Genomic DNA, 24,814 nt, shown 5'->3' on the forward strand with positions numbered 1-24,814 from the left:
AATAAAACTGACATGAATTCAAATACCTTACCTCTCTTGTTTTTCTTAACCGGTAACATTCTGCTGTGGTGAATAACAACAAATTAGCCACTGACCTATTGCCTTACCCTTAGCTCGTCCTATACTTGATATTCAGCACTTTCTAGTAGCCTACAGATATTGCAACTGGCTCCCCACATGTCCTTAGTAATAGATTTCTTGTTGGCGTACTATATTTTCTAACCCGGGCCACTGTCATTCGTGGCGAAGGTATGGTGAAGATACGGGACAAGCCACAGACACGGCTGTTCAGTCTGTCGTCAACGTGGGCGTGACGGCCTTCAACATGGACAACCTGGGCATGAAGGGCATATTGAAGAGAACCGGGAAGACCACCGCCAAGGCTGTGGTCAAAGACCACAACCCGACAACCGAAGAACCGACAGAGAAGGGGTATGGGGAGAAAGGGAAGTAAGGGGTGTAGGCAAAATGTTTTGCTGTGGTCACGTGTTCTGTTTTCTTTTGCAAAATTAGCAGAAAGAGGGTTTTACTTTAAGGTGTTTTTTCATTATTATTATGAAATACTACATTTAGATATCTGATTGATTAACTGCCAACTTCTTGTATCTTAAAATGTATATATTTTGATATTGTATGTGATTCACAATGTATTTTACCCAAGTATTTCCCAGCCCTAATAATGTGCACTATTAACTTTTAAACCACTCAATTAGATTAGTATTATTCATGCCATTTGTTCATATTGCAAAGATAACCCCAAACTCCATTTAAATACCATGAAGTAAATGTAGGATTAGGCTATGTGTACATTATTGAATACACATACTGATATTTCTGTTTATTGTCCCTTGGTTCAAATAAAAAGGTGAAACCGGTAGAGTATTCATTCCTAATGCGTCATTTAGACCCATGTGCAACGCATATCACATATCTCAACTATTGCTATCGGATAACTTAACAATAAAAAACAATTGTCCCACATTTGTGTCGATTATGTGAGTAAAAGTAGTCCTAATGTATGTAAATTATACTGGGCCATTGCGTCACGGTCACACCTCTTGATACAGCAAATCGGATACGGCGGTTTCCATGGGATACCAGAGGAAGAAACTTTTCATCTAATTAGTGCAACCAGAGCCCGTCTACGGAGAGCCTGTCCACTCCCTATTAATGCACCCCCTGCTAACCCTGACTAGGAGTGTCACTTGCCTGACACTTACTGTGGTTACTCATACTAGTGCCCTCAGTGTGCAGTAAGAATCATTTGATGCTGGGATATACAGAACAGACAATAGAGGGGGGTGCATTTCACGACAGGCTTGTTGTATTCCTTCTTGCCATGAAATGCACCCCCTGATAACTCTGACTAGGAAAGTGTCACATGCCTGAAACTTACTGTGGTTACTCATACTAGTGCCCTTAGTGTACAGTAAGAATCATTTGATGCTGGGATATACAGAACAGACAATAGAGGGGGGTGCATTTCACGACAGGCTTAATGCACCCACTGCTAACCCTGACTAGGAAGGTGTCACTTGCCTGAAACTTACTGTGGTTACTCATACTAGTGCCCTTAGTGTACAGTAAGAATAATTTGATGCTGGGATATACAGAACAGACAATAGAGGGGGGTGCATTTCACGACAGGCTTGTTGTATTCCTTCTTGCCATGAAATGCACCCCCTGCTAACTCTGACTAGGAGTGTCACTTGCCTGACACTTACTGTGGTTACTCATACTAGTGCCCTCAGTGTGCAGTAAGAATCATTTGATGCTGGGATATACAGAACAGACAATAGAGGGGGGTGCATTTCACGACAGGCTTGTTGTATTCCTTCTTGCCATGAAATGCACCCACTGCTAACTTTGACTAGGAAAGTGTCACATGCCTGAAACTTACTGTGGTTACTCATACTAGTGCCCTTAGTGTACAGTAAGAATCATTTGATGCTGGGATATACAGAACAGATAAAACCGGAAATTGCGGAAAATCCAAATGACCGGAAATGACGCAATTGACTGCGTTGAACTTGTCTTGATCCAGGGAATCCAAAGGTACCTCATTTAAAAAAATAGGACATACGATTTAAAAGTTACATTTGTAAACACACCTTCAACTTTGCCCCATTGGTGGCGCTATAGTGCTTGAGACACTGGCATGACACTTGGTGACAAGAGCCACTGTACTGTCCCCAACCACTGTGCCAAATTTCAAAACTTTCCCACAAGCGGTTATATGGGCTGCCATAGACTCCCATGGCAGAATAAGTATAATAATAATACTAACAAATACAATAGGTGCCTCGCAGCTTCACTGCTTCGCCCCTAATGAATGAAAAATCTGTATGAATGGACATCGGTGGAAGGGGTGATATAGGCCATGGAATAATACAAATAATTAATTAGCCACAGCAAAGCAAATTATTTCCATACATCTATTGTATGGTCTTGATCTGCTTTTACTTGACAACCATACACTTTGTGATGTGCTATTGCGTGTACATGTGTGTTTTGTGCGTTATATGTTGTTAACTAGTGTTTTTACTCCTGCTGTTTGTTATTGTACTGTTTTTTGGGTTTTGACCTGCCAAGGGACTACAGATGAAAACTTATAAAGCTATAATCTAGGAGGCTACGATGCATCAAATGGTGATATTTGAAATTGTACATGGTGGTGCCTTAAATATAATGAAATAAATAAAACACAGCCCTATCTGCATAGTCCATGACTGAAAAGCTAAATAAACAGCAAATTATATCCGATTCAACATTTACACTAACAACAAGGGAGTCAGGTGGCTGAGCGGTTAGGGAATCGGGCTGGTAATCTGAAGGTTGCCAGTCCGATTCCAGGCTGTGTAAAATTATGTTGTGTCCTTGGGCAAGGCACTTCACCCTACTTGCCTCGGGGGGAATGTCCCTGTACTTACTGTAAATTTCTCTGGATAAGAGCTTCTGCTAAATGACTAAATGTAACACATAGGCTACATTGACGTTGAAAATGGACACATGTGAAGGATCCCAGTGTTAAAAGGGAAATATAGGCTTGTATCACGCTTTCAAATACACAAGCTCAGGGATTACACAGTGACATCATACTTTAATCAGGCCTCGTCTTGCAAAGGAAGATACAAGTGATGATTGTTTTACGATTGGGTGATGAGGAAATGTTACTTGGCTTTAGGGGAGAAAATGTGGAAATACACCGGATAGGATAGATGCAAGTGTCAACGCCTCCTCGCACCCCCCCAGGCCGACACACTGCTGGTGTACCTCCACCCCCCCAGACCGACACACTGCTGGGTGTACCTCCACCCCCCCAGACCGACACACTGCTGGGTGTACCTCCACCCCCCCAGACCGACACACTGCTGGTGTACCTCCACCCCCCCAGACCGACACACTGCTGGGTGTACCTCCACCCCCCCAGACCGACACACTGCTGGTGTACCTCCACCCCCCCAGGCCGACACACTCTGCATCCACACAGAAACAGAGCCTCCCCAGTGTTTTCAGCAGGGACTGTGGCCCAAGCTGCCTCATGGCCAGGTCGTGGTCAGCAACGTTAACCCTTTCCAGCCGGACCATTCAAATTTGGGAACAATTTTGTTCTCAATCCTATGTCTCACACATACACATGCACATCACTGACCAACACACCAAAAACAATAGTTTGAAGATAAAACATTTGAATGATTTGCTTTACTTTTAATGACAATTGGATGATTTACTGAATCTGGCCCACAGTCACATTAGTTTGGACTAAAATTCTAATATTGCATTTGGGTTATGTAAGTAATTTGGGTAATGTAAGTAAACCAACCTAATTTCAAGGTTTGTTAAAACAACATGAAGCGAGACTATCTTGCTCTTCCCTTCGCCCCCCCCACCGACATCTGGGGTTTGGTCTCTGCCCGGGTCATGACCAAGGATGTCTCCTTGCCAACACAATCTGCATAGGGAGAATCGGACTGATTGTGGCCTAGGTCAAGGGCGCCAACCCAGACCTACTCACACATTAACTTTCACCTACTACAGATATCACCACACCCCCATCCAAAGCCTTCGCCTGCTTGTTTCCCCAGGGTGGCTGGCGGGTCTGTGTCCAGCGCCTACTATGGCTGCAGGTCCAGATGCTGCTTGTCTACCCCCCCCCCCCACTCCCCGTTGCAAGTCACGTGTTTTTGTAAATGTTGTTGGGCTTATGTGCTGAGGTTTTTGCCTGTTCCCACACTGTACTCCTCTAGGAGCATTGTCTGGGGGTTGCCTTTTTCTCTCCTCCCCTCTCCTCATGTTATGCTGTAACTTTCTAGTTGGTGCCGAAAATGGCTGCCTAGGTAGGCACTCCTGCCAAAGTAAATTCCTTGTCTGTGCAAACTTTCATGGCGAATAAACACCAATTCTGATTCTGATGAAATATTGACTAAGTGAAATGAAATAAGTGCCCCAAAAAGTACACTACACCACCACAGTTGAGTTACATTGTTTTAATGACATTTTGATGTCTGTAACATGAGTGAAACAATTACAAAATTGGTGATTCACCAACATCTGGCCATCAGTGCATTTTCTTTGATCCAAAAGAGGATGACTTCCGTATGCACTGGTTGGTTGAACATCCAAGTTATGTTAGAACACATACATGAATTCTTCCTTAAAGCTGGTCGCTTAATGGTCACTCACAACTGTTCTACAGAACAGTAACATTCAGTTTAAGACAGTGTTGAACACCTCAACAATTGATAAGACATTTAATTAAAGTATGACCATGGATATTCCCTGTGTGCAAACAAGAAACATATACATTTACAAAGACTTTTCTACACAAGTCCAGTGCAGATTAATTTGAATTTTTGCCTTTGAGGACAATAGCTAGCTAAATGACTTGAATAATTTGTCATTTTGGGACGCATTTTTGTGTACAGTAACAAAACTATTTTATTTCTTAAATATTTGTATATTCAATATTTCTTTAGCATAATTTTCCCATCCCCCATCGTTGCAGGTCACTTGTATATCATCATATCGGTAATTTGTAATAACGGATAAAGAAAATAATTTGACACATAACAGACCCCATCATAAGTTATTTCTCAGTCAGCTGATTGGAGGTGTTCCATAAAGCACAGTGCTAAAAGAAAACGCAAACTTTAGATTTCTCTTCACTAAAACTAAAGTATGGTTCCCCTTAAGAAAGCCTCTAATATATTAAACTCAACAATACAATTATTTTTGTTAGCTTCATTTTGAAAAACAAAACGGTTCTAGCTGAGTAGCTAACTAGCAAGCTAAGTCATCATTCCTGCTTTATGGAACAATCGGCAGTTGGAAGACAAGCCACATGTGAGCCAAGTAACAGGAGTGTAACCATGAACACAGTTCAGCACCTTGTCATCTGGTTGATTAGCAGCTTCATCGACTACATCATACTGTGTACATGCATTGGTAGCATAAGTCACAAGCGATTCAAAAATACTCGTCAGTAGTATGCATTTCTATTTTTCTGCAGCTGCCGTTGGTAAGATATTTTCTGAGTTGAGGAAAGATATATGAAATGGTTCAAATAACAAATAAGTGTTTTTAAGCCTATGAATATCATACATACACACACGCACAAACACATACAACCAGAATGATCTTTGGAGAGGTTGTAAGACAAAATTAAAATGACAAAAAGTATACATTTTACACAATGTGTCCTAAAACATTTGGACATTATCTTGAAACATGTCCAGTGACAGCCAATTGCAATCATCAGTATCACAAAGAACAGAGATGTATGTTTAACTCAAGCACTATAAGACAGCTTTTACTACACTTAGTTGAATCGTATTCCACATTGAGTATCCTTTTCTATTTATGGTATTATTCAAGTGCATCATTCCTAGCTGGGTGACTTGTATATAAGCAAAGACGATTTACATAACTATCGCCATGCTAATCAACCAGTTTAAAGCCATGTAAGATATACAGCAATACAAAAGCCAAGTCGGGGCAAGAGATTTGCTAAGGCCTGACGAACAAGGTTCTGCTCCTCAAAAAGGCAACTCTATTGTTTCCTAAATTTCGACGACTCTGACAAAAGGTGTCCATTGGTTCATTTCTCTGTTGAAAAGTAAAAACAAACAAAACAATAAACACTTTGGTAAAGCGAAAGGACATTATAGTGAAGAGATTCAAGTAAGACACTGGTTTTCAAACCTTTTAAAGGCTGAGGTGTAGAGGGACAGAGTAAGGGCGATAGTCAAACTTCTATGGTCCTCATCCATATGTAAATTATGGGATGACTAAGGTAAATAACTATTCCTGTCCACCTCTTACTCACTTAGCCATCTCACTGATTAGAAATTTGGAGGAGGAAGGCAAGTTCTAAAAAAATACTAAAGTGTGGAGCTTGCTAGACGACATTATTGTTGTGCCATAATATTCAGTGATATTTGCTGCATGCAACAATACAATGCAACAATGCCAGTTTGGTGTGGTTTGGAGAAAACCTGAGGACGCTTCCGTTCTGTTCAAATCAAACAGTCTGTTTGGCCGTTGGCCTGTCATATCTGGACACACAACTGCACTAAACACACGTGCAGTCTATGCCAAACTACTAACATTTCAGAGCAAAAGAAACAAGGAATTGAGAGCGAAAAAGCGACCCGATAAATTAAGACGCATCCTTTCCTTTCTTTAAAGACGAATAAGAAGTGAGCATAGGGTGATCACTGTACGTTTAGCCTGCATTGGCTGGATTACTTTGCTGTGCTCAAAGAAAGCTGGTAGAACTTAGTTTGGTGATGGGTTAATTGTTTTTGTGATGACACAAGAGCTGAGCACGAGAGAGAGAGAGCTCAGGGAAAGAGGAGAAGTGCAGGTTTTGATTGTGGTTCGGGGAGCCAGGGTGGAAGACCGGTGGCTCACTAGTGGTTCAATCGTCCTCTTCGAGAGTCGTCTCGTCAAAGGACTGTTTCCTTTTTCTGGAGTACTTCAACTGGAGAAGATCTCCCACCTCACTGATCACACTCAGTGCCTGTGGATAGACAGAAGGGCACGCGCACGCACGCACACACACACACACACACACACACGAACAGAAAAACAGTTTCTGATCAAACACAGACAACACTAAGTGCAAACACGGAAATGAGGGATTAAGATTGACAGAGAATGGAAGGACGGACAACACTTTGAAGAGAAAAGGGGAGTAGGACTGAGAAAGACAGAGCTGCACCTTCACTGAATATTCAAACTAAAGACTTTGACACTAGAGAGGATGACATTGACTGGAGACATCAATCTCCCAAATACGTGGGCAACTTCTTCTGAAACCTCTTAAAATGCAGACATCAAAGGTTTTCTCTTCTCGGGTACTGGGGGAGGAGGAAGTCTTTATGTGAAAAGGAGACGTAGAGGGGATGATGGGAGGAGGAGAGCAAGGTGAATCATTATGCGACCATTTTGGAGAGTTGAAAAGACAATATGAACATTTTCGTCGGGTGATCTTCCATGTTTGCTGGTGCTCCTAACGTGTTTTTTTAAATAATTGGGAGCACCATTTCTTTTCTGGTGCAAAAAAGGCAGCATATGTTAACACCAGGGGGGTGTCTAACACCACTTTATGGAAGCATGAACGTGATCTGAACTTTCATAAAGCAACTTTGTTATTCAAGCAAGAAATAGTCGGCGATGGCAGCAGGGAACAGTTACCGTGTCGAGCATGTCTTTGGTGTGGGAGGCGGAGATGCAGAAACGCGCTCTGGACTCAATGATGGGCGTTGCTGGGAACCCCACCACCACCACACCAATGTTCCTCTTCAACATCTCCCGCCCAAATGCCCTGAAGGCGTGAAAGGAAGAGAGAGGGAACCGAGGGACGTAAACAAAAAACAGAGACAAAAAGTACAAAAGACAGAGAAAAGGAACTACTATTCAAATTCATCGACAATTCAAAAGAAAAGTTTAAATGATTAAAAAATGATAACGAATCATTGGATATATTGAATAACCTATGTCAACTATTTAGGTCTTATATTTACATTTCTTCTACATTTTGAATGGATTTCGTTTAGCGTAAAAATGTGCTCTCTGTAAACTTGACTCCATGAACCAACTGCTCCAAGAGGCAAGAATGTGCACTCACCCGATCTTCGCTGGCATGTAAAGCATCATGGGTACGACGGGGGAGTCGTTGTTGCCATAGATGATGAAGCCCATCTTCCTCAGTCGTCGACGGAAGTATGAGGTGTTGCATGCCAACTGACGCAACCGGTCGCGACCTAAACAGACATAAACAGAGATGGAGAGAGAGAGCAGATTAATTGACCTCAGTAAAAGCTTTGTTAAATTTCCATTAACACATTGGCAATCGACGGTGGGTCGAGTATTTGACCGATTTTAAAGCCCTATGTTTTGGTTATTAATATATAATTTGCGACCCTACTATCCTACTATACACTCCAGCTGTGAATACGAATCGAGCACCGAGTTGAATCAAGTACACCTGAAGAACCTGGGAAGAACCCATGTGCAATGTAAGATGGAGGCAGCCATTTTTCTTGTCTCAAAGATACTATTTCAAAAGCCACTTTTGTGCGCGTGTGTGGTGGGGGGGGCACATGCGCACACACACACCACCATGGTCACTTCATGGTCTTGTTGTGACCTGACATGGGTAGAAAACAGAATGCTGAAATCGCTACACTGAAAGAAAATAAGAAGAGGTTAGAGGAGAGGACTAGAAGAGCAAGAAATGTTCTGAATCTGATGTGCGTGTTGGAATGAGAGGATGGAACACAGTAGGCTGGGTGCACATGTGCACACTGTTTGTGTGTGCGTGGGCACATCTCCCATATCCACATGCAAATGACAATCCCCTTCACTCTCTTTTTAAATCTCTCCATCCCATTCTCCCATCCTCCCTTCCCCTCCGTCTGCACGGTCGAGCTATGGCCTGCTGACAGGCCCAGACTGACAGGTGGACAGCTCACTGTTTCCACTGCAGTGTGTGTGTGTGTTTGGGCACGCCAGAGAGTTTCCCAAGTGTGTGCATCTTTGTGTGTGTGTATTTGGTGTGTGCGCATGAGAGTGAGAGAGAGAGCAAGCGTACAACAGTAAGAAAGTAAGACCATAAGTGCGTGTATCCAAGTGGGGTGAATGTATGTGTGTGCGAACGAGGTAGAAGGCAAAAGAAAAAATATATACTAAGAGAACATGTCTCTGGATGTGTGTGTCCTTACTGCTTGTACAGTACACTGAGTATATTCTGTACATTCCAGTAAAGACATGCAGGCTACCAAAGCGAATAAGTTAATGCTGTCCCGAATCAAGCATAATGAGCTTGATGAAAACTAAAGGCAAATGGCTGCTGGTTATAGCTTCCTTCTCATCATGCTAATGTCTATGTTCAAACCAGGGGCATTACACTATTAGACTTGGCGCTGTTCACTCTCTGCCATGTTTAACCAATCAGTACAGTGCGCGCACACACACACACACACACACACACACACACACACACACACACACACACACACACACACACACACAGAAACTGAGCAGGACCTTCCTCTATGACCCCCTAATGCAAGCAATCCCTTTCCCCTCTGATCAGAACCATAAACTGTGAAGAGAGCAAAGGCATTAGGGTCAACAAAGGGAGCGAGACAGAGACTGACTGATGGGGAACGATAGAGAGATTGATAAAGATGAAATGAAAAAGACTAGCAACCCTTCGCGCCGCCTATTCCAGGCGGGAACATGGCCTCTTTGCCGCCTTGCAGTTCCGTATTAAAAGGTACATACACAGAACAGGGGGGGGTCAATGTTGTAACAGCGTTAAGTCAGCAGCGGAGGTAGTCATTGAGCAGAATTGACGTCTGTGCTGAGGGGAGACTCGGCATGGCAGGACAACGAACACACACTCGACAACGCTGACGTCACGCCTCGGGTTCTGGAATGCCGGTATGCCGTCTAAAAATCACACACGGGGCGGCATTCTGCCGTCTTTGTTTGGTTCAGTGCAAACAAGAAAGCCGGCGTGATGAGGGGACTTTATGGGGATCTCCGCTGAAAAAAAAAGGGCAAGTAATAGTCCCGGGAAGTGAGAGAAACAGTGAGGTTATAGATAGAGAGAGAGGAGGGGGGGGGGGAGAGAGGAGAAGGGGTGAGAGAGAGGAGAGAGAGGGTAGAGGGGGTGAGAGAGAGAGAGAGAGAGAGAGGGGGGGGGGGTGAGGCATCTGAAAGCAATAACGGCACCAGGAGTCCCCCCCACCGACTTCAAGCTTCTAGCTGGAGTACAGCCTCCCAGGAGAGAGAGGGTATAGGCCTCTCCAAAGGAAATCTTTGTGGGGTACCCTTTCAGCAGCTAGTTGCACAATATACACTAATACTGTATGGACACACACACACACACACTTAAAACCAGGTAGATACACACATCTGAAAACACAGACTCATTGACATTCTTGCTCACATACTTACAGAAATGCACACAGACATACACACACACACACACACACACACACACACACACAGGTACACAAACCGACTAAGGTGCTCTCACACAAGTACACACTTAACTCCTTCCAGACACGGGACTGAAGGATATGGAGTGAGAGATTGGGGGGGATGGAGGGATGGATGGAGGGATAGGGGGATGGGGTAGAGGGGGTGAAAGAGCTTCCAGATGTGGGGGCTGTTTCTCTTTCAAATGAAAGTTCTTCTTGACTTCCTTCTCTCATCCCGGGACGATGTGTGTGTGTGTGTGTGTAGTGGGGGAGGTTTATTCCCTGACTTCAGTTCAAGGGTTTCTGACTAGAGTTTGAACACACAGGGACGTGTGCGTATTTCTGATAATGCCATACCAGTATTTGACCGCCACACACCCCTGGTACAGCTGGTGGAAGAGTAGGAAGCTGGGCTCGGACTTCAAGGTTTCAGTTCAAATGTTCCAAAGCCTCTTCTCACACAACTGTGGTTCATGTGGGACCCACAACCAGAGAGCAGGACCACACACACAGCACAAAAAGATATTTGCTCTAAAGAGTGGCACAGAAAGAGCATTTCACCCTCCAAGTCTTGTCGGACTTACAGTCTCTAAACCGCGTTGGGTTCACTGGGTGTGAAACAGTCAGAACAGTGCATTGCTCTGAGGGCCCGTTAAAATAGTAAGATCACACGCCGACCACACATCGAATACTCCTTGAAGTCATTTGTGAAACAACCAAAATTAGCCAAACGTAATTAGTCCCTCCAAAAGTGTAGTGAGTAACAATCCACCATGATTAATCAGGTCAAAACAGAGATGTCTTGTAGAGGTCCATTCTTTAGACCAAGAGATTGCAGGAAACTTATGTATCCCTTTCAGAGATCATAAAACACGTGGCACTCTTTTACATTACTGGACAGAATATTGTTATAGCATTCAATAATATGACCTCTGTCAGAGTTCGATGCAGTTGTGCTGAGCTCTCAGGAGAACAACATGGAGATGCATGGATGGCAGTTCCTCTATTGACAACATTTGATATTGTTGTCAATAGGAAGCTACAGAACTGTCACTTCTAAAACCACATTTGCTTCCAGGCGTGAAGGAGACTTCCCAACTCTATCAGTCATGAGAAAGCAAGGACTCCGGATGTCATTCCCAAATGGGTAGGTAATTCTGTTGGAACAGGGACCTTGTTCCCATGGTTACTGACACAGCTCAGGAAGTCTAGGTAGATTTCTCGCTGACACTGTCTCACTCTTGGGTTGTTCTTTTTTCCATTCTTGACAAAGAATGGGTTGTGGATTACATATTGAGTGTAGAACGAACCGGGAAGAGCTTGGCGGGATTGCTATTTTTACAAGAGTTCACATAAGGGAACAAGATGATAGCTTGTCACCGAGTAATGTATTTATTGAGTGACTAGTGACATACAAGGGACGATTTGAACCTGCAAACTTCTTGATCTGCTGTCAAATGCTCTACCACTGAGCTATACCTATCCCCACCACAACCACAGTCACTCTTCTTACATTTTAAAAAGGTCCCACGATTGCTGCTATATCGCTTTAGTTCTTGCATAATTCCCAGAGACAAAGCACTGACAAGCTAAACAGACAGCGTGTTCAAATAGGACATGCTTTGTAGAACACTACGAGGAAAAAGTTCACTTTCACATCCAATATTATCCACTAGAATGTTGATATGACATCTGTATAACAGGTAGGTGAAGCTTCCCTGCTCTTTGGATGTGAAGCTGATGGTTTGTAGCACTGGCTCCAACCCTGACAACGTTGATAACTGACCAAGTTTGGCTGAGACTTCTAAAATCCATCGGAAAGGGCACGGCAACTTTGACGCAACACTTATACATTTACAGCCTTGTAACACCAAGTCTTACAGGCTCTTAGAACCGGCGCCTGACTCAACAGCAAACTGGGAAGCTTCTCTGGGAGTGGAAATGGCCAATATGGCCACCAGTTCTCCTATAGTGCAGAGTTAATTATCTGTGAGACTGAAGAAGAAAAAAAAAGAAAAAAACGTTGGTTTCCCACAAACTTCATCTTTAATGTTTTGCGGTGTCTTGGTCCGGGGAGATTTCACGCTGCACAGCTAACTGGAAACCACCAGGTGGCTTGACTGTAACCCGGAGTGCGGTCTCTCGGAACGAAGTGGAGAATTAGAAAACAGGATGTCAAGATGGAGCAGTTGGCTGCGTTGTTGATGAGGCCGTCCATCATTTCAGAGCTACCAAGAGAATGGCTGGCTGGCTGGCTGGCTGGCTGGCTGACTTTAAAAGGCTTTGGAAACAAAGCTGGGTGGACTGTGAGTGCATTGAAAGTTTAGCTCTAAGACACCAAGCACAGACAGAGGTGCAGCTCAAAGAGAGAACTTTGAAAGTGTTGGTGTGTGTGTAATGGATCACCCTGAGCGAAGTTTAAAACCCATACAAAATGTACTTCGCTTTTTGATTGCAACACGCAAACATTATTCTTTACCTTCATTACCCAATCTGTGATGGATTAGCCCATCATGATACTATGCACAGGAAATTGGTCATAACTGTCAACCCAGTTGACCAACACGACAGCAAAAGTTTGTGTGTCAATAATTAATTATGGAAATTGGATATGTGTCTCACACTGTAATATTTTCATAGACAAAGAGGCCTAGGCATGTTCTTCAACACATGGTTGTCACCTTCAGAAACAATCTTTCGTTCACTCTATATTTCAGGAAATAAGTGATGGAAAGGGAGATGTGCGGATGGACGGTTAGTCATGACTAACAGGTAGACAAGACAATACCTCCTTGTCTGGCTAATGTGTACAAGTGTGTGTGTGTGTGTGTGTGTGTGTGTGTGCAGAGCTGACACACACAGCTTGGATTCAAGGTTAGAGCTTTGTACTCAATGTTCTTTACGGTCAGGACAGGGTATGACTTTGCGTGTGTGTGTGTGTGTGTGTGTAATCTGACAGCTGGAGATCATTGGGATGCAATACTCTGTATGAAATAGACTGCATTCCTTACAGTCTGTAATGCCTTGCTCATGCCTTGCTTCCAATAAAGTGAATACATTGCAGCGTTGCTCAACACAAGTGTTTCAACTATAAGCTGCAGTCTCTAGCTAGCTTCTACTGACCCCTGGTGGCAAAATTAGCACTGTCTCGAGTTCTAGTGTTGGGACACAAAAGTCTCAATACAAATTACTTCAAATATTTTAGGGACGGTTTCAAGACTCACCTATTGTGGTGCCATCGTCTCCCATAATGCACTTCATAGAAGTGATGATTTGCTCGGCGACAGGAGGAGACATGGATGCAGCGTAGATGGCGCTGTGCGAGTGCGTACGCAGGAATTCTATCAGCTCCTGAAGAGGCGAGAAGGCAGCAACACAACTCTGTCTTGGTTCAGTTTGAAGCGGACATTTTCAGTTCAAAGTTTTCGGAGCTGTCTGTCGAATGTTCCCATGCAACAAAATGTCGGGTGCATTCCAATGACATTTCTCGATATGACCAAGACCAAAAGGGATAAGGATCACAACACCGAGACACTTATTCAGACTCCAAATGTAGAAAACACATTTTAAATGTAAAGTTAAAAACAATAAGGTTTGTATTTTAGCAGAGTTACAAATGTCAGACGCATTGATGCCCAATCACAGGACATGCATCTCCCGTCTTGGTTTAGGGCTGTTTTCCATGAACTCAAAGCGTTAATTGAGAGAAGCTATAAACTTTGGGATCCTTCTGAAAATTCTCCATTCCCATTTCCCTCTTGTTGATGGCGTTGAACAATTCTGTCGCTAAAAGGTTCAACAAAGGTTCACCATCCTGCAGCAGCACCTAGTGCAGTGTAAAAGGAAACCTGTGTCCAGACAACCTTTCATTCTGGTCAGTGAAGACAAGTCGCCCCATTCACACAAATGGCTCACCAGTATTTTTGCCATGCAGTGGAGTGCAAAATAGGCTATAGTGACAAGGGTGTTGCACGTCTAGAGTGCTGAAGAAGAAATGTTGCATAATTTTCTGACATTTGAGATGGCTACATTCTCTTCCCTAAGCTCCAATTTCAATTCAGAACATTCCAGAAAGATCATGCTTCCAAACGTCTGTCTGTAAAGATCTCAATCCCAACTAACCAATCTAGAAGCATCTCCTGCCTGTCATGCTGGGATCGTGACACTGTTGTCGTTGGTTTCCCTACTCACCCTCTTTCCTCCAATGTAGCCCCCTGCAGCCCCAAAACTCTTGGTGAACGTGCCCATCATAACGTCCACATCCTGGGGGTCCAGGCCGAAGTAGTCCACCACACCGCGGCCCCCCGGTCCTAGTGCCCCGATGCTGTGGGCCTCATCTAGGTAGAGGTAGGCCCTGTAGCGTTTCTTCAGGGCTATCACCTCTGGCAGGCGCACAATACTGCCTTCCATACTAAAAAGGCGGGGGGGGGGGGGGGGGGGGGGTTAGAGAGAGAAAGAGAAGGGAGAAGAGAGAGGTTAGCTGAATGAGTGCCAACCAACTTTAAAGCAAAGTGATTTGTTTTTTTTTACAGGTTCTTTTCACTTTGAAAGTTGGGGACCAGTAGTGGCTTTAAAGGGTTTTTAATATAATTCAGTGTTTCCCCGTTTGGGGGGCATCCCAAACGGCACCCCTGCCCCCCCTGGAAGGTCAAGTTAATTTTGTTCAATAATTATTTTATTTTTTATATAGCGCCAGATCACAAAATAAGTCATTTAAGGTTACCTTTCCTATAAAACAGGTCAATAGCTTGCTCTTTTATTAAACTAACCTCCCGCCGCCCTCCCCCGCCCTCAAAGCTGTAAACCTAGGGGAAACACTGAATCCGTTTCAAATTGTTTCATTTCCAGACCGAGGTCATTATAGTTTCAGGTTCTCATTTAGTTTAAGTTTCATTTAGTTTTTAAAGTTTCAGTTATGTGATGTATTTTTGTTTCAGCTCTTTCAGCAAATTCATTTTTTCAAATGTCATTTTCGGTGTAGTTTCACTTCACGATTATAACCTTCTTCCAGACTTCACTACATTGTTGCTTGGTTTCCAGCTTTGCACCCAAAAGCGTCACCTAGCGGACAGCATGCGTATTACCTGTATATACCCTCCACCATGATGAGGATCTTCTTCCAGGGCCTGTGTGTTCTGGGCTGACCGTAGACTATGGCATCTCTTAGCAGCTTCTCTAGGCTCTGCATATCTGACAGAAACAGGATAACATATACAGTTACAATCCATAGGGAAACGACTATACAGACGCTCAAACGACAGATAAATGAGCAACTGGGACTGGGTAGGGGAGTTTGAGGGAAAGGGAAGTCCAATAAGATAGATGGAGGAAGAATGACAATGGCGTTTTGCGATGTGCAGGGATAGAGATGAAGGAGAGGTCGGGTGGCGGGGGGCACAGGGAAGGGGCTCACTGTTGTGTTTGTAGACACGGATAGTGGAACCAGACAGCCTGGCACCCAACACCAGAGAGGCGTGGTTTAGCTCATCACTCAGGATCAAACAGCCCTGGATGGAGGGAAGGAAAGGAAAGACACCAGGAGAGAAGGGGAGAGAGAGAGGCATGATTTAGTCTGGTTGATATCACGTTACAGGCTTAAACAGGCCCAAGGTGGGGGGACAGATTGCATTGAGACACGATGTGCTGTTTCTAGTGCTGGCTTGTTTTTTCTTCAGTAATACAGGATAATTGAGAAGTGTAAAGAAAGAGGACCATTTCCACGATAAGGCCTATTTGAACTTTTTTCTTCCATTGTTTAGAATGAAATAGAAAAGTGGTCCTGTACTGTATATTTATATCTGTGTGTGAATCTTTGTGTAGTGATGACCAAGAAGCCAGTGGCCATCTTTTACAACCCCAAAAACAAACCATATACAGTCGTGTTTTGGTGGATAAAGTAGAGACTTTCAAATAAGCTTAATTTAAAAAATGCAGGCATTAGGAGACACGAGTTGAACTCGCATATAACACGTGTGTTTGCACTTCGCAACAGAACGGAGGGATAAGCGTGGTCATTTGACTCCTGAACCGCATGTTCTGGCGAGCCTCCGGGAACAACGTCAATCTTAGTTGACAGAAACACAACAGAGTTGACCTCCGTCTGTCCTGATGCTGGTCATTCACCCGGGGCAGGAAGTTGGCCTGCGTTGTCGTCCGTGGCAACAGAAAGTGCATCCTGTTGATGTGTGCTTGGTAGGATGTGTGTGCGTGCGTGTGTGCGCGGCAAGGGTTGGAGGTCTCCTGTATTGGCGCCATGACAACAGAGCCAAGAGGGATGTTTTCGTTTCGGGAGATAGGAATAGCTGTACTTGGTCACTGGGCAAATAACCATGCTAGATTGTATGAATACATTCCAAACTCGCATGGTTTTACACTGATGACGGTGAGAAGGATGATGGGTTCCAAAAGGTGTGCTTAAACTGACCAAGGATAGGTCAACATAGAGACAGAGAGAGAGAACACACGCACAGACCAAGAGAGACAGAGAACCCAGGAAAGAACAAGACAAACAGAACCAGATTACGGTTTCACAAGCTAAACTAACAGATGGGGTGAAGGGAGGGCAGGGACATAGGCAAAAACGAGGAGACAACACCACTAGTCAGAGCGGCCCAAGCATTTCAAAGGTCCTCCCTTACCTTGCCCATGAGGGCAGGAATGTTCATGCTGTTGGTGGCGAACCCCATGCCAAAGGTCATGGCAGACTCCACCCCCAGGAACGTGGCGACCAGCTTTTCCATTTCCTCATGTTTGTCTAGGTTACCTTGGAGGGGAAAGACAGTAGAACGAACGATTGATTCGAGACAGCGACAGAGAGAAAGATTCAGACGCCAAACCGTTGTACTTTGCTAACGTTAAGCTAAGAGCTAAAGTTTGTGATTGAGAGAGGGATTTTTCTAAAGAGGAATAACTTGATGCAAAAACTATCTTGGATGAAATATTAGTGACAGTTGATGGCAATACTTTGATACATGGGGTGTAAAAGTCAAATTAAAAGTTAAAAAGGGTAAGTGAAAAGAACCAACACTGATTAATAACTTCACCGCAAGATAATTGAGCTATTTGAAGTTGACCATAAATTGCCTTATGTCTTATTTAGTCATTTAGCAGAAGCTCTTATCCAGAGCGACTTACAGTAAGTACAGGGACATTCTCCCCGAGGCAAGTAGGGTGACGTGCCTTGCCCAAGGACACAACATCATTTTGCACGTCCGTGAATCAAACCGGCAACCTTCTGATTACTAGCCCGATTCCCTAACCACTCAGCCACCTGACTCCCTGTCTTATGCCTTGCCCATACACCAATGAGTGAACGCATATACCGCAAGTATACGTGCTGTGTAGGGTTAAGGAGGTTCAAGTATGCACTTGCACGTATGTGTACGTGTTCATGTATGAATATGAAGAGATGCTTGCACACGTGTTGTCTAGCTTGCGTGCGCACAAATGGTGCCATACCCATCTCCTGCCTGGTGCTGCCCACACCTACTCCGTACGTCATGGTCACATCTGCGGCGGCGGCGGGGCAGGCGCCCGTGTTCTCAGCAAAGCCCAGGTAGTTGTAGGAGCCCAGGTTGATCACGTCCTTCATGACTCTCCCCGTGTAGCTGAGAGAGCAAATGGGGGGGGGGAAACGGTTAGCGAGGTGGAGAGAGAATGAAGGGATTGATCAAGAACGATGGAGAGGAATCAATCCGTAACGGTACACATTTTCTAATCAACCAAATCGCAATTGTTTTGATCTGTTTGCTTGTGTTGCATTGTGTCTTTAACGATTGTAGGCCTGAAGCAAAAAAGAAAACAAACTTTTCCAGAGAGAAACTGACAAACACTGTGGTTTCCAAACAGGAAGTGCAATATCCTGTGGTGACTTCACTGACATTTGAATCATTGTTTGTGTTGAATGTGTAATTACAAAAAAATACCTATAACCAGAAAAACCTTTTTATCCCTGTGATGAAACATGCTACTTGCTGATAAAAACCCTGAGTACAATAAATGACTACCTCTCTAAGGTAAGGGAAATGTCTTGGTGAGTTATTCGTCATTGACATACATTTTTGGGATGCAACCGGGATGTGTGTGTGGTCATGGGAGAGAGGAACAGAAGTATATTAAAGAAAAGTATATCATTCAAATGAGGGGAGGGGACAAACAATGATTTTGTTTTCAAATGAGGCCTGACAGACACGGGTCTAGCCTGTGGGGAGGTTGGTTAACTTTGTTGGCATCCCTTCATGTTCAAGGCACGCAACTTCACCTTGGTTTGTTTGAAGGAGCTCTTTGGTGTCCCTTTGACATTTAAAATAAGATTATGTTGTTATGCTTAGCTTAAAGCAACACAGGCTGGCACCTGCTCTACTATGCGCACACAGGCACGCACACACACGCAGCTCCCAGGGGTTGGGAATGCTGCAGTGTGAACTGATAGAAACTGAAAAGTAGTTTGGTAATGTTTTGTGGTATACTACTGTATACAGGTTTAGCACAACTGTACAGTATTTATGGCAAGACTTTTGCAGTGCTGAACCTTTTGTGTTGAACTTGCCATGCATTTGACTCTGAGTACAGAATAGACCACCCTTAGATAGCTTTCCATACCACCAAAACATAACTCCAATATGGCTGTGATGTAAGAAGTCACACTTGTGTAGGCCAGACAGAGTGCGTCCCTTACTGAAATGTCCAATTGTAGTCATGCGATACCCGTTCCAGCAAGTGAAACTTGGCCCCAGGGACGCTGCAAACTGGCCTGTTCAAACTGTCCCGGATTCTCATGTACAAGTTCCTGGTGTAGAAGTTCTCAAAGTCCTGATAGAGTGGGACAAAGTCCTGGTGATGGAAAGAGGGCAAGGTGGGAGAGAAGGAGGAAGAGAGAGAGAGAGAAAAAAAGAGAGAGAAAGAAGCTTTAATAACAGTTATATTGCTTGAAAGAAAAGCTCAAACACCAAGTACTTTTAAGAATTTCAATAGTGATCGGAGAAATGTTCAAAAGCCACTGAGAAAAACTGTCTCTGCATCACGGGCACTGAACTATTTATCTATAATACCAAAAGTCTGTGTACGTCACTGACATCTTACTCACCGACTGCATCACTGGCACTGTGCCCAATCTATAATTACAGGGATCTGTGTGTGTGTGTGTGTCACCTACTTCATTACGTGCACTATCTATCTATAGATCCAGGAATCTGTGTTTGTGTGTCTCACCGACGTCTTAATCAATGACTGCATCACGGGCACTGTGCACTAGTAATACTAATATGGAGAGAGAGAACACACCTGTGCAAGAGAGTAAGAATGCGAGGAATGAGTAAAAGTCAGCTGGAGACGGCAAGCATGAGAAAATGGAGAGTATGAGAAGAAGGTCAATGTCCATGTTTGTCAAAAAGTTTAAACTGGGTCACACTAACCCACACATGGTCTCATCATGTGACAGTTGACTTCTGGCTTTTTCACTGAACTGTAGTTCAATCATATCTTACAAAAGCTTGCCGTGACACTCTAAAGCATGCTGCTCTACTATCAATACAATCTCTGGATCTAAGGCGTTAACTTTGAGCATGACTGAGAAGGTCTGGAGAAACCATGGAGGCAAATAGTTCCTAAAAAGCGCTTTCACTTTTCTCTAGAAAAAGAACCGCCTGCAAGGCAACAACAGTGGGATATCCTTCAGGCAATTGATTGTGCCCTGCTTCCTGCCACCAACCCTAAGGGGACGAAATGCCAAAACAATATGCTTACAACAGTGAAGTGGTCAAGAGTGTTGAGGGTAACACATTTCATCTGTCTGTTTCCTGTTCCTGTTCCTACAAGAGTTTGTCACATTACATGATTGGATTATACTGAATGACACCTCTGGTTTTGATAGGCTTCCATTATCCTAGACATTCAGTTTGAGATATGAAGCGATGGTTCAGGCAGGGAAACTCCGTTAGTAGTATAAGAAACCTTATTTGAGAATACACGTATAGGTCAATACACGTATAGGTCAACGTATAGGTGTCTCATTTGGGTCTCGACATCGTGGCAGAGAACTCCATACACATGCCACTTAAATAGAGGGTACACAGAACCAAGGGTGGAGGCCAGGGTGGAGGAGGCAACAAGAGAAACAAGCTGGACATCCTGTGTCGCGCTGAGCAGGTTCGGAGTGTGGGTGAGCTCCTGACCTTAAGTTGACCACCCTGGCTGTAAGTAGGAGTGTCAAGCTACGTCATGTGACGGTGTCTTGAGTAACACATCGCGCAAGTCTCTGAGGCACCTGCATGAACCAGCTTCGCCCAATTTCCTATGAGCTATTTATGGCCAACTTTTGTGGTATTAAAAGAGGTTTCATTCTAGACGTTTAAATGGAAATAGCCTGTAGCTTATAAGTAATTAATATAATAATACAGCTGTATAAGGTTCACATTGCTTTTATGCATGCAAATCTATGAATCTAGTCTACGTCACAGATTGTTTAGTTGAGGGAAAAAGCATATGCAAGCCACAGGTTTAGCCCCCCCCCCACACACACACACACACACACACACACACACACACACACACACACACACACACACACACACACACACACACACACACACACACACACACACACACACACACACACACACACACACACACACACACACACACCCTAAACTTTGACTAGAAAGTCATCAGGCTTAAAAGCGTCTCGATCCCTTTCGAAGTGTAACTCTGCACCTTAAATGAAATACTCGTTTAGGTACCAGGTACTTTCTTCATTACCTTCTGCTGCTCCCTCTCCCTGGAGGATTGGCATCGCTCGATCTTCCAGGTCCTCATGAAGTCCCTCAAGTAGCCGAAGATGGTGAGGATGCCGTAGCCCATGTAGGTGAGCACGGCCACCAGCATGGGCGTCTCCTCGAAAGACTCATTAAAGGTGTACACGCCATTACTGGTTGTGTGCTGGACCTGAGAACACATGGGATTCAGGGAAATGTAAACAAAAAAAAGGTGCGCTCAGGTGTGCAAGACGCAAACCAAAACTATTTGGGATTTTGCAGAGCTGTGCAGATGCCATTGCTGCGGCTTCCATACGAATTAGCATAGCTCGTCAACAAAGAGCCAGCAAAACTCTAACCCCCCCCAAAAAAAACGACCCTCAAATATATTCAGTGGCGTACACATTGTTGACCCGTTGCACACATACAGTAGTGCCAAGTCTACTTCCTTGAAATCCCTTGTATATTAATCTTAAAGCATGTAAACAAAAATGGGCTCTAGTGATTTGGTAGTCAAATGAGGGGATGGTATGCAGCTGCTGGTGGAACACTGCTGACAGGCAAAAGACATTTATCAGATAAACAAACCTATGTTACCAAAATCTTAAATCTGTGCATGGAAAAAAAGTGGCCAATAGATCTATATGAATGTCTGCAACACTCGTTTTTTTTTCTAACATAGCCTACTCATGTTAATTACTGTGTTATTAGTTATTTGTATTGAAGGATCGATAAGATTTAATACTGTACTGTAGGAGGCATCTTATTTAAAGTTAGGGCAAAGTTATAGGCTCTGTGTGAACAGTAGCCCAATTGGGATTACAACAAGTTAGATTGGAAATGTAGTCCTAGTAGCCTGCATATTTTTTTCCGCCCAAGTCGACTTAACAGAAGCTTACACGTAGCCTTTTAATCATTGCCTTCACATCATGCAACTCTTTTTCAAAAGCCCCTGGCACTTTGCAACCACATGTGACTAGTCATGCTCCTATCTCAAATACCTCGGAGGCGAGCTACGGTGCCAACCACGTGAACTACAATCAGCTCAGCCAGGAGTCAATTAACAATCCAAGACAGTTGGGGACAGTCAGAAAAAAGAATCAAAGGGACTTGGAATCACCTCTTATTTCCCAGATATTAAGCTCTTACCTGTAACCTATAGGCTGGTCTAAGAAAGGGATAGGATCTAGCCTACCCCAGACCTATTTTCATTTTTGTTTCACCTTATTTCCTATATGACCTAAAGAGCTAAATATACTAGGCTATAGGCTACACGTTTCACTCTTCTGAAAAAATACTAAGATTGAATCTATTAAACAATGTTGTTGTTGCCACCTAATCTTGCAGTACGCCCAATGGTGTAATTAAATTTCAGAAGAGGACAGCTCTGGGATGGAAATGTTATTAGTAAGTCCCAAGACAACTCGGTTCTGTGCATGTAAGTTTTCTCTATGGACTGCTGGAGCAAAACAAGTGCCTTTGAACAACTGCAAACCAGCTGATTTGTATCTCTTCAAGAACACAGTGGAGTCATTTGAAGAGGCTACAAATTATTTCGATACATTTTTCTACTACTGAAGCAATTAGCCAAGCTGTAGGCTGACTTCATTTGTCAACACTTGCCATCCCGCTATCATGATGAGAACGGTGATGATGAAACGGGTTGTTTAAACAGGATAACAGACTGACCCTTGACCTTTTTGGCTTGGACAAGCTTGCCTGCCAACATTAAATTCAACTTATAAAGACAATGTTAGGCTACCTACAACAAGCATACAAAATTACATGTAGCATGCATTGACCATACATTGTACAATTAATGTGTACCTTGAGGACATGTGTCGTATAACAAATTGACCAACCTGCAAGGCACGACAGTACAGTATCGAGCAAGCTGATAAACTTGATATGTTCCTGTAGCTGCCCATCCTGTCACTTATCTCAGAATGTATTAACATGCGGGACTGTCATCCTACTGATCTGCTTGCTACCCTAACTTTTACAGCTAATGAAACGTTATACAGAATAAAATAGCGAACGTTAGCAAATGAAACAAAAGCACATTTGTAACTGTGGGCCGTTAGCTCAATAATAGCTGGCACAGCATAACAAATAAATTAGCAATAGGCTACGAGAATATCACAAAGCCGAAATCTAAATGTTCAAATCATCTGAGGTTTGACGTGTCCAAAACAGTAGCCTCATCATCATCCATCCAATCGTAAACTCGGGCCTCACCTTCTCCTCGGGATAGCCGTACTTCAGCTGCTGCTGATGGTACTGGTGATGGTTTTTCACGTAGCCGTTTCTCCCCGGTTTAACACTGTTCTTTGTGCGGTGACATACTTCTCCATTCTCCGTCTTGTTCACGGAGCTTTCCGTCATGCTTTCTTATGATTCCGGCCAGTACAGTAACTTGCATGAAGCTTGCACAGACGGAGAACTCTGTATGAATCGATGTTAGTGACTTTGCTGCTCTTTGGTAACCCACCCCTAAACCCACAACTAGAAACATGAAATTCCAACCGCTGCAATACCGGAAATTAACGCCCTTAGCAACCACTGACAGCCAATAATATTGTCGCCTGGAGAAGTAGGCGCGGTTTACGAGACTTTGATTTGGGTGTGGCCCTGGCAGGGTCTATGAACTGAAATAACCAGCAAAATGTGTGGGTTTTGTGCCCGACGTTAATCACGTGTGATATTCTCATTTAAATGTCCAACCTTTTTCATGAATACAGCGTTTGAAATAATTACCCAACATGAATCACCACTGTTCATAAAAAACGTTCATAGTGTTTTGATACGCATAAATGTTCTTGTTTACATGTCACAAAACGGATGTACTGTAAGTTGACTGGCCTGTAGTTTCCTATGCATAACAAGATCATGATGCATAATAATCATTCAAACAGTGCTGGGGGTCAGACTGACAGGAATTGTGTGAAGGTAGGGTAGAATTATCTCATGGCCTCAAAATAAAAAATACATTTAAAAAATAAATGTTTCCATTTAAAGTTTTAAGCATTATTTTATTTTGAGACATTTTGCTTACTGCAAGTACTGTAGCCTTGTTATGCTTGACAACTTTTAGGTTGATGTTCACAACTTTTTTTGTCAGCTTTGTGGTAGAAAAAAAGCATACAAGAGAGATCTTGTGTATGTCCTCATTATAATAAGAATTTGAGTTCATTTGGGCATATATATGGTGCATATATTGTTATTTTGCAAGTAAGTTATAGTGCATCTCAGGTGATGTAATGGAGTAATCCAAAAGTAGTGTAACTAGTTACTTGCAGCAGTAAGTAATCTAGTAAAGTAAAGCATTAAAAAAAAAAAAAAAAAACTAGTAATGCGTTAGTCAATGCGTCAATTAGTTCATTTGATAGTCTATAGCAGGGTTCTCCAACCCTGGTCCTCGAGGGCCGCTGTCCTGCATGTTTTAGATGTTTCCCATTCATTTGAATCAGGTGTGCTGGAGCAGGGAAACATCTAAAACATGCAAGACAGTGGCCCTCGAGGACCAGGATTGGAGAACCCTGGTCTATAGTTTAAGCCTGAGTTGCA

General features: G+C 43.4%; 1 protein-coding gene across 1 annotated transcript; it reads right to left on the reverse strand.

Annotated features, from left to right (window-relative positions):
• Positions 1 to 4,454: 4,454 nt before the first annotated feature.
• Positions 4,455 to 23,752, reverse strand: sptlc2a (serine palmitoyltransferase, long chain base subunit 2a). Its single transcript, XM_062469413.1, has 12 exons — positions 23,486 to 23,752; positions 21,252 to 21,437; positions 19,174 to 19,328; positions 17,955 to 18,103; positions 17,135 to 17,259; positions 15,910 to 16,003; positions 15,581 to 15,686; positions 14,688 to 14,907; positions 13,721 to 13,847; positions 8,132 to 8,267; positions 7,699 to 7,828; positions 4,455 to 7,021 (listed from the first exon to the last, which is right to left on the reverse strand). Exons 1-12 carry the CDS (start codon positions 23,630 to 23,632, stop codon positions 6,920 to 6,922), a joined length of 1,677 nt encoding a protein of 558 aa, XP_062325397.1. The 5' UTR covers positions 23,633 to 23,752; the 3' UTR covers positions 4,455 to 6,919.
• Positions 23,753 to 24,814: the final 1,062 nt, after the last annotated feature.

The sequence above is a fragment of the Osmerus eperlanus genome, chromosome 9 (assembly GCF_963692335.1).
Source record: "Osmerus eperlanus chromosome 9, fOsmEpe2.1, whole genome shotgun sequence".
Taxonomy (NCBI): Eukaryota; Metazoa; Chordata; class Actinopteri; order Osmeriformes; family Osmeridae; genus Osmerus; species Osmerus eperlanus.

Coding starts and splice junctions, on each gene's coding strand:
- sptlc2a (XM_062469413.1), bottom strand. CDS start 23,632: ATGACGGAAAGCTCCGTGAACAAGACGGAGAATGGAGAAGTATGTCAC. Junction 21,438..23,485: donor ACGGCTATCCCGAGGAGAAG/GTGAGGCCCGAG, acceptor ATGTGTTCTCAG/GTCCAGCACACAACCAGTAA. Junction 19,329..21,251: donor GGGAGAGGGAGCAGCAGAAG/GTAATGAAGAAA, acceptor TTCCATCACCAG/GACTTTGTCCCACTCTATCA.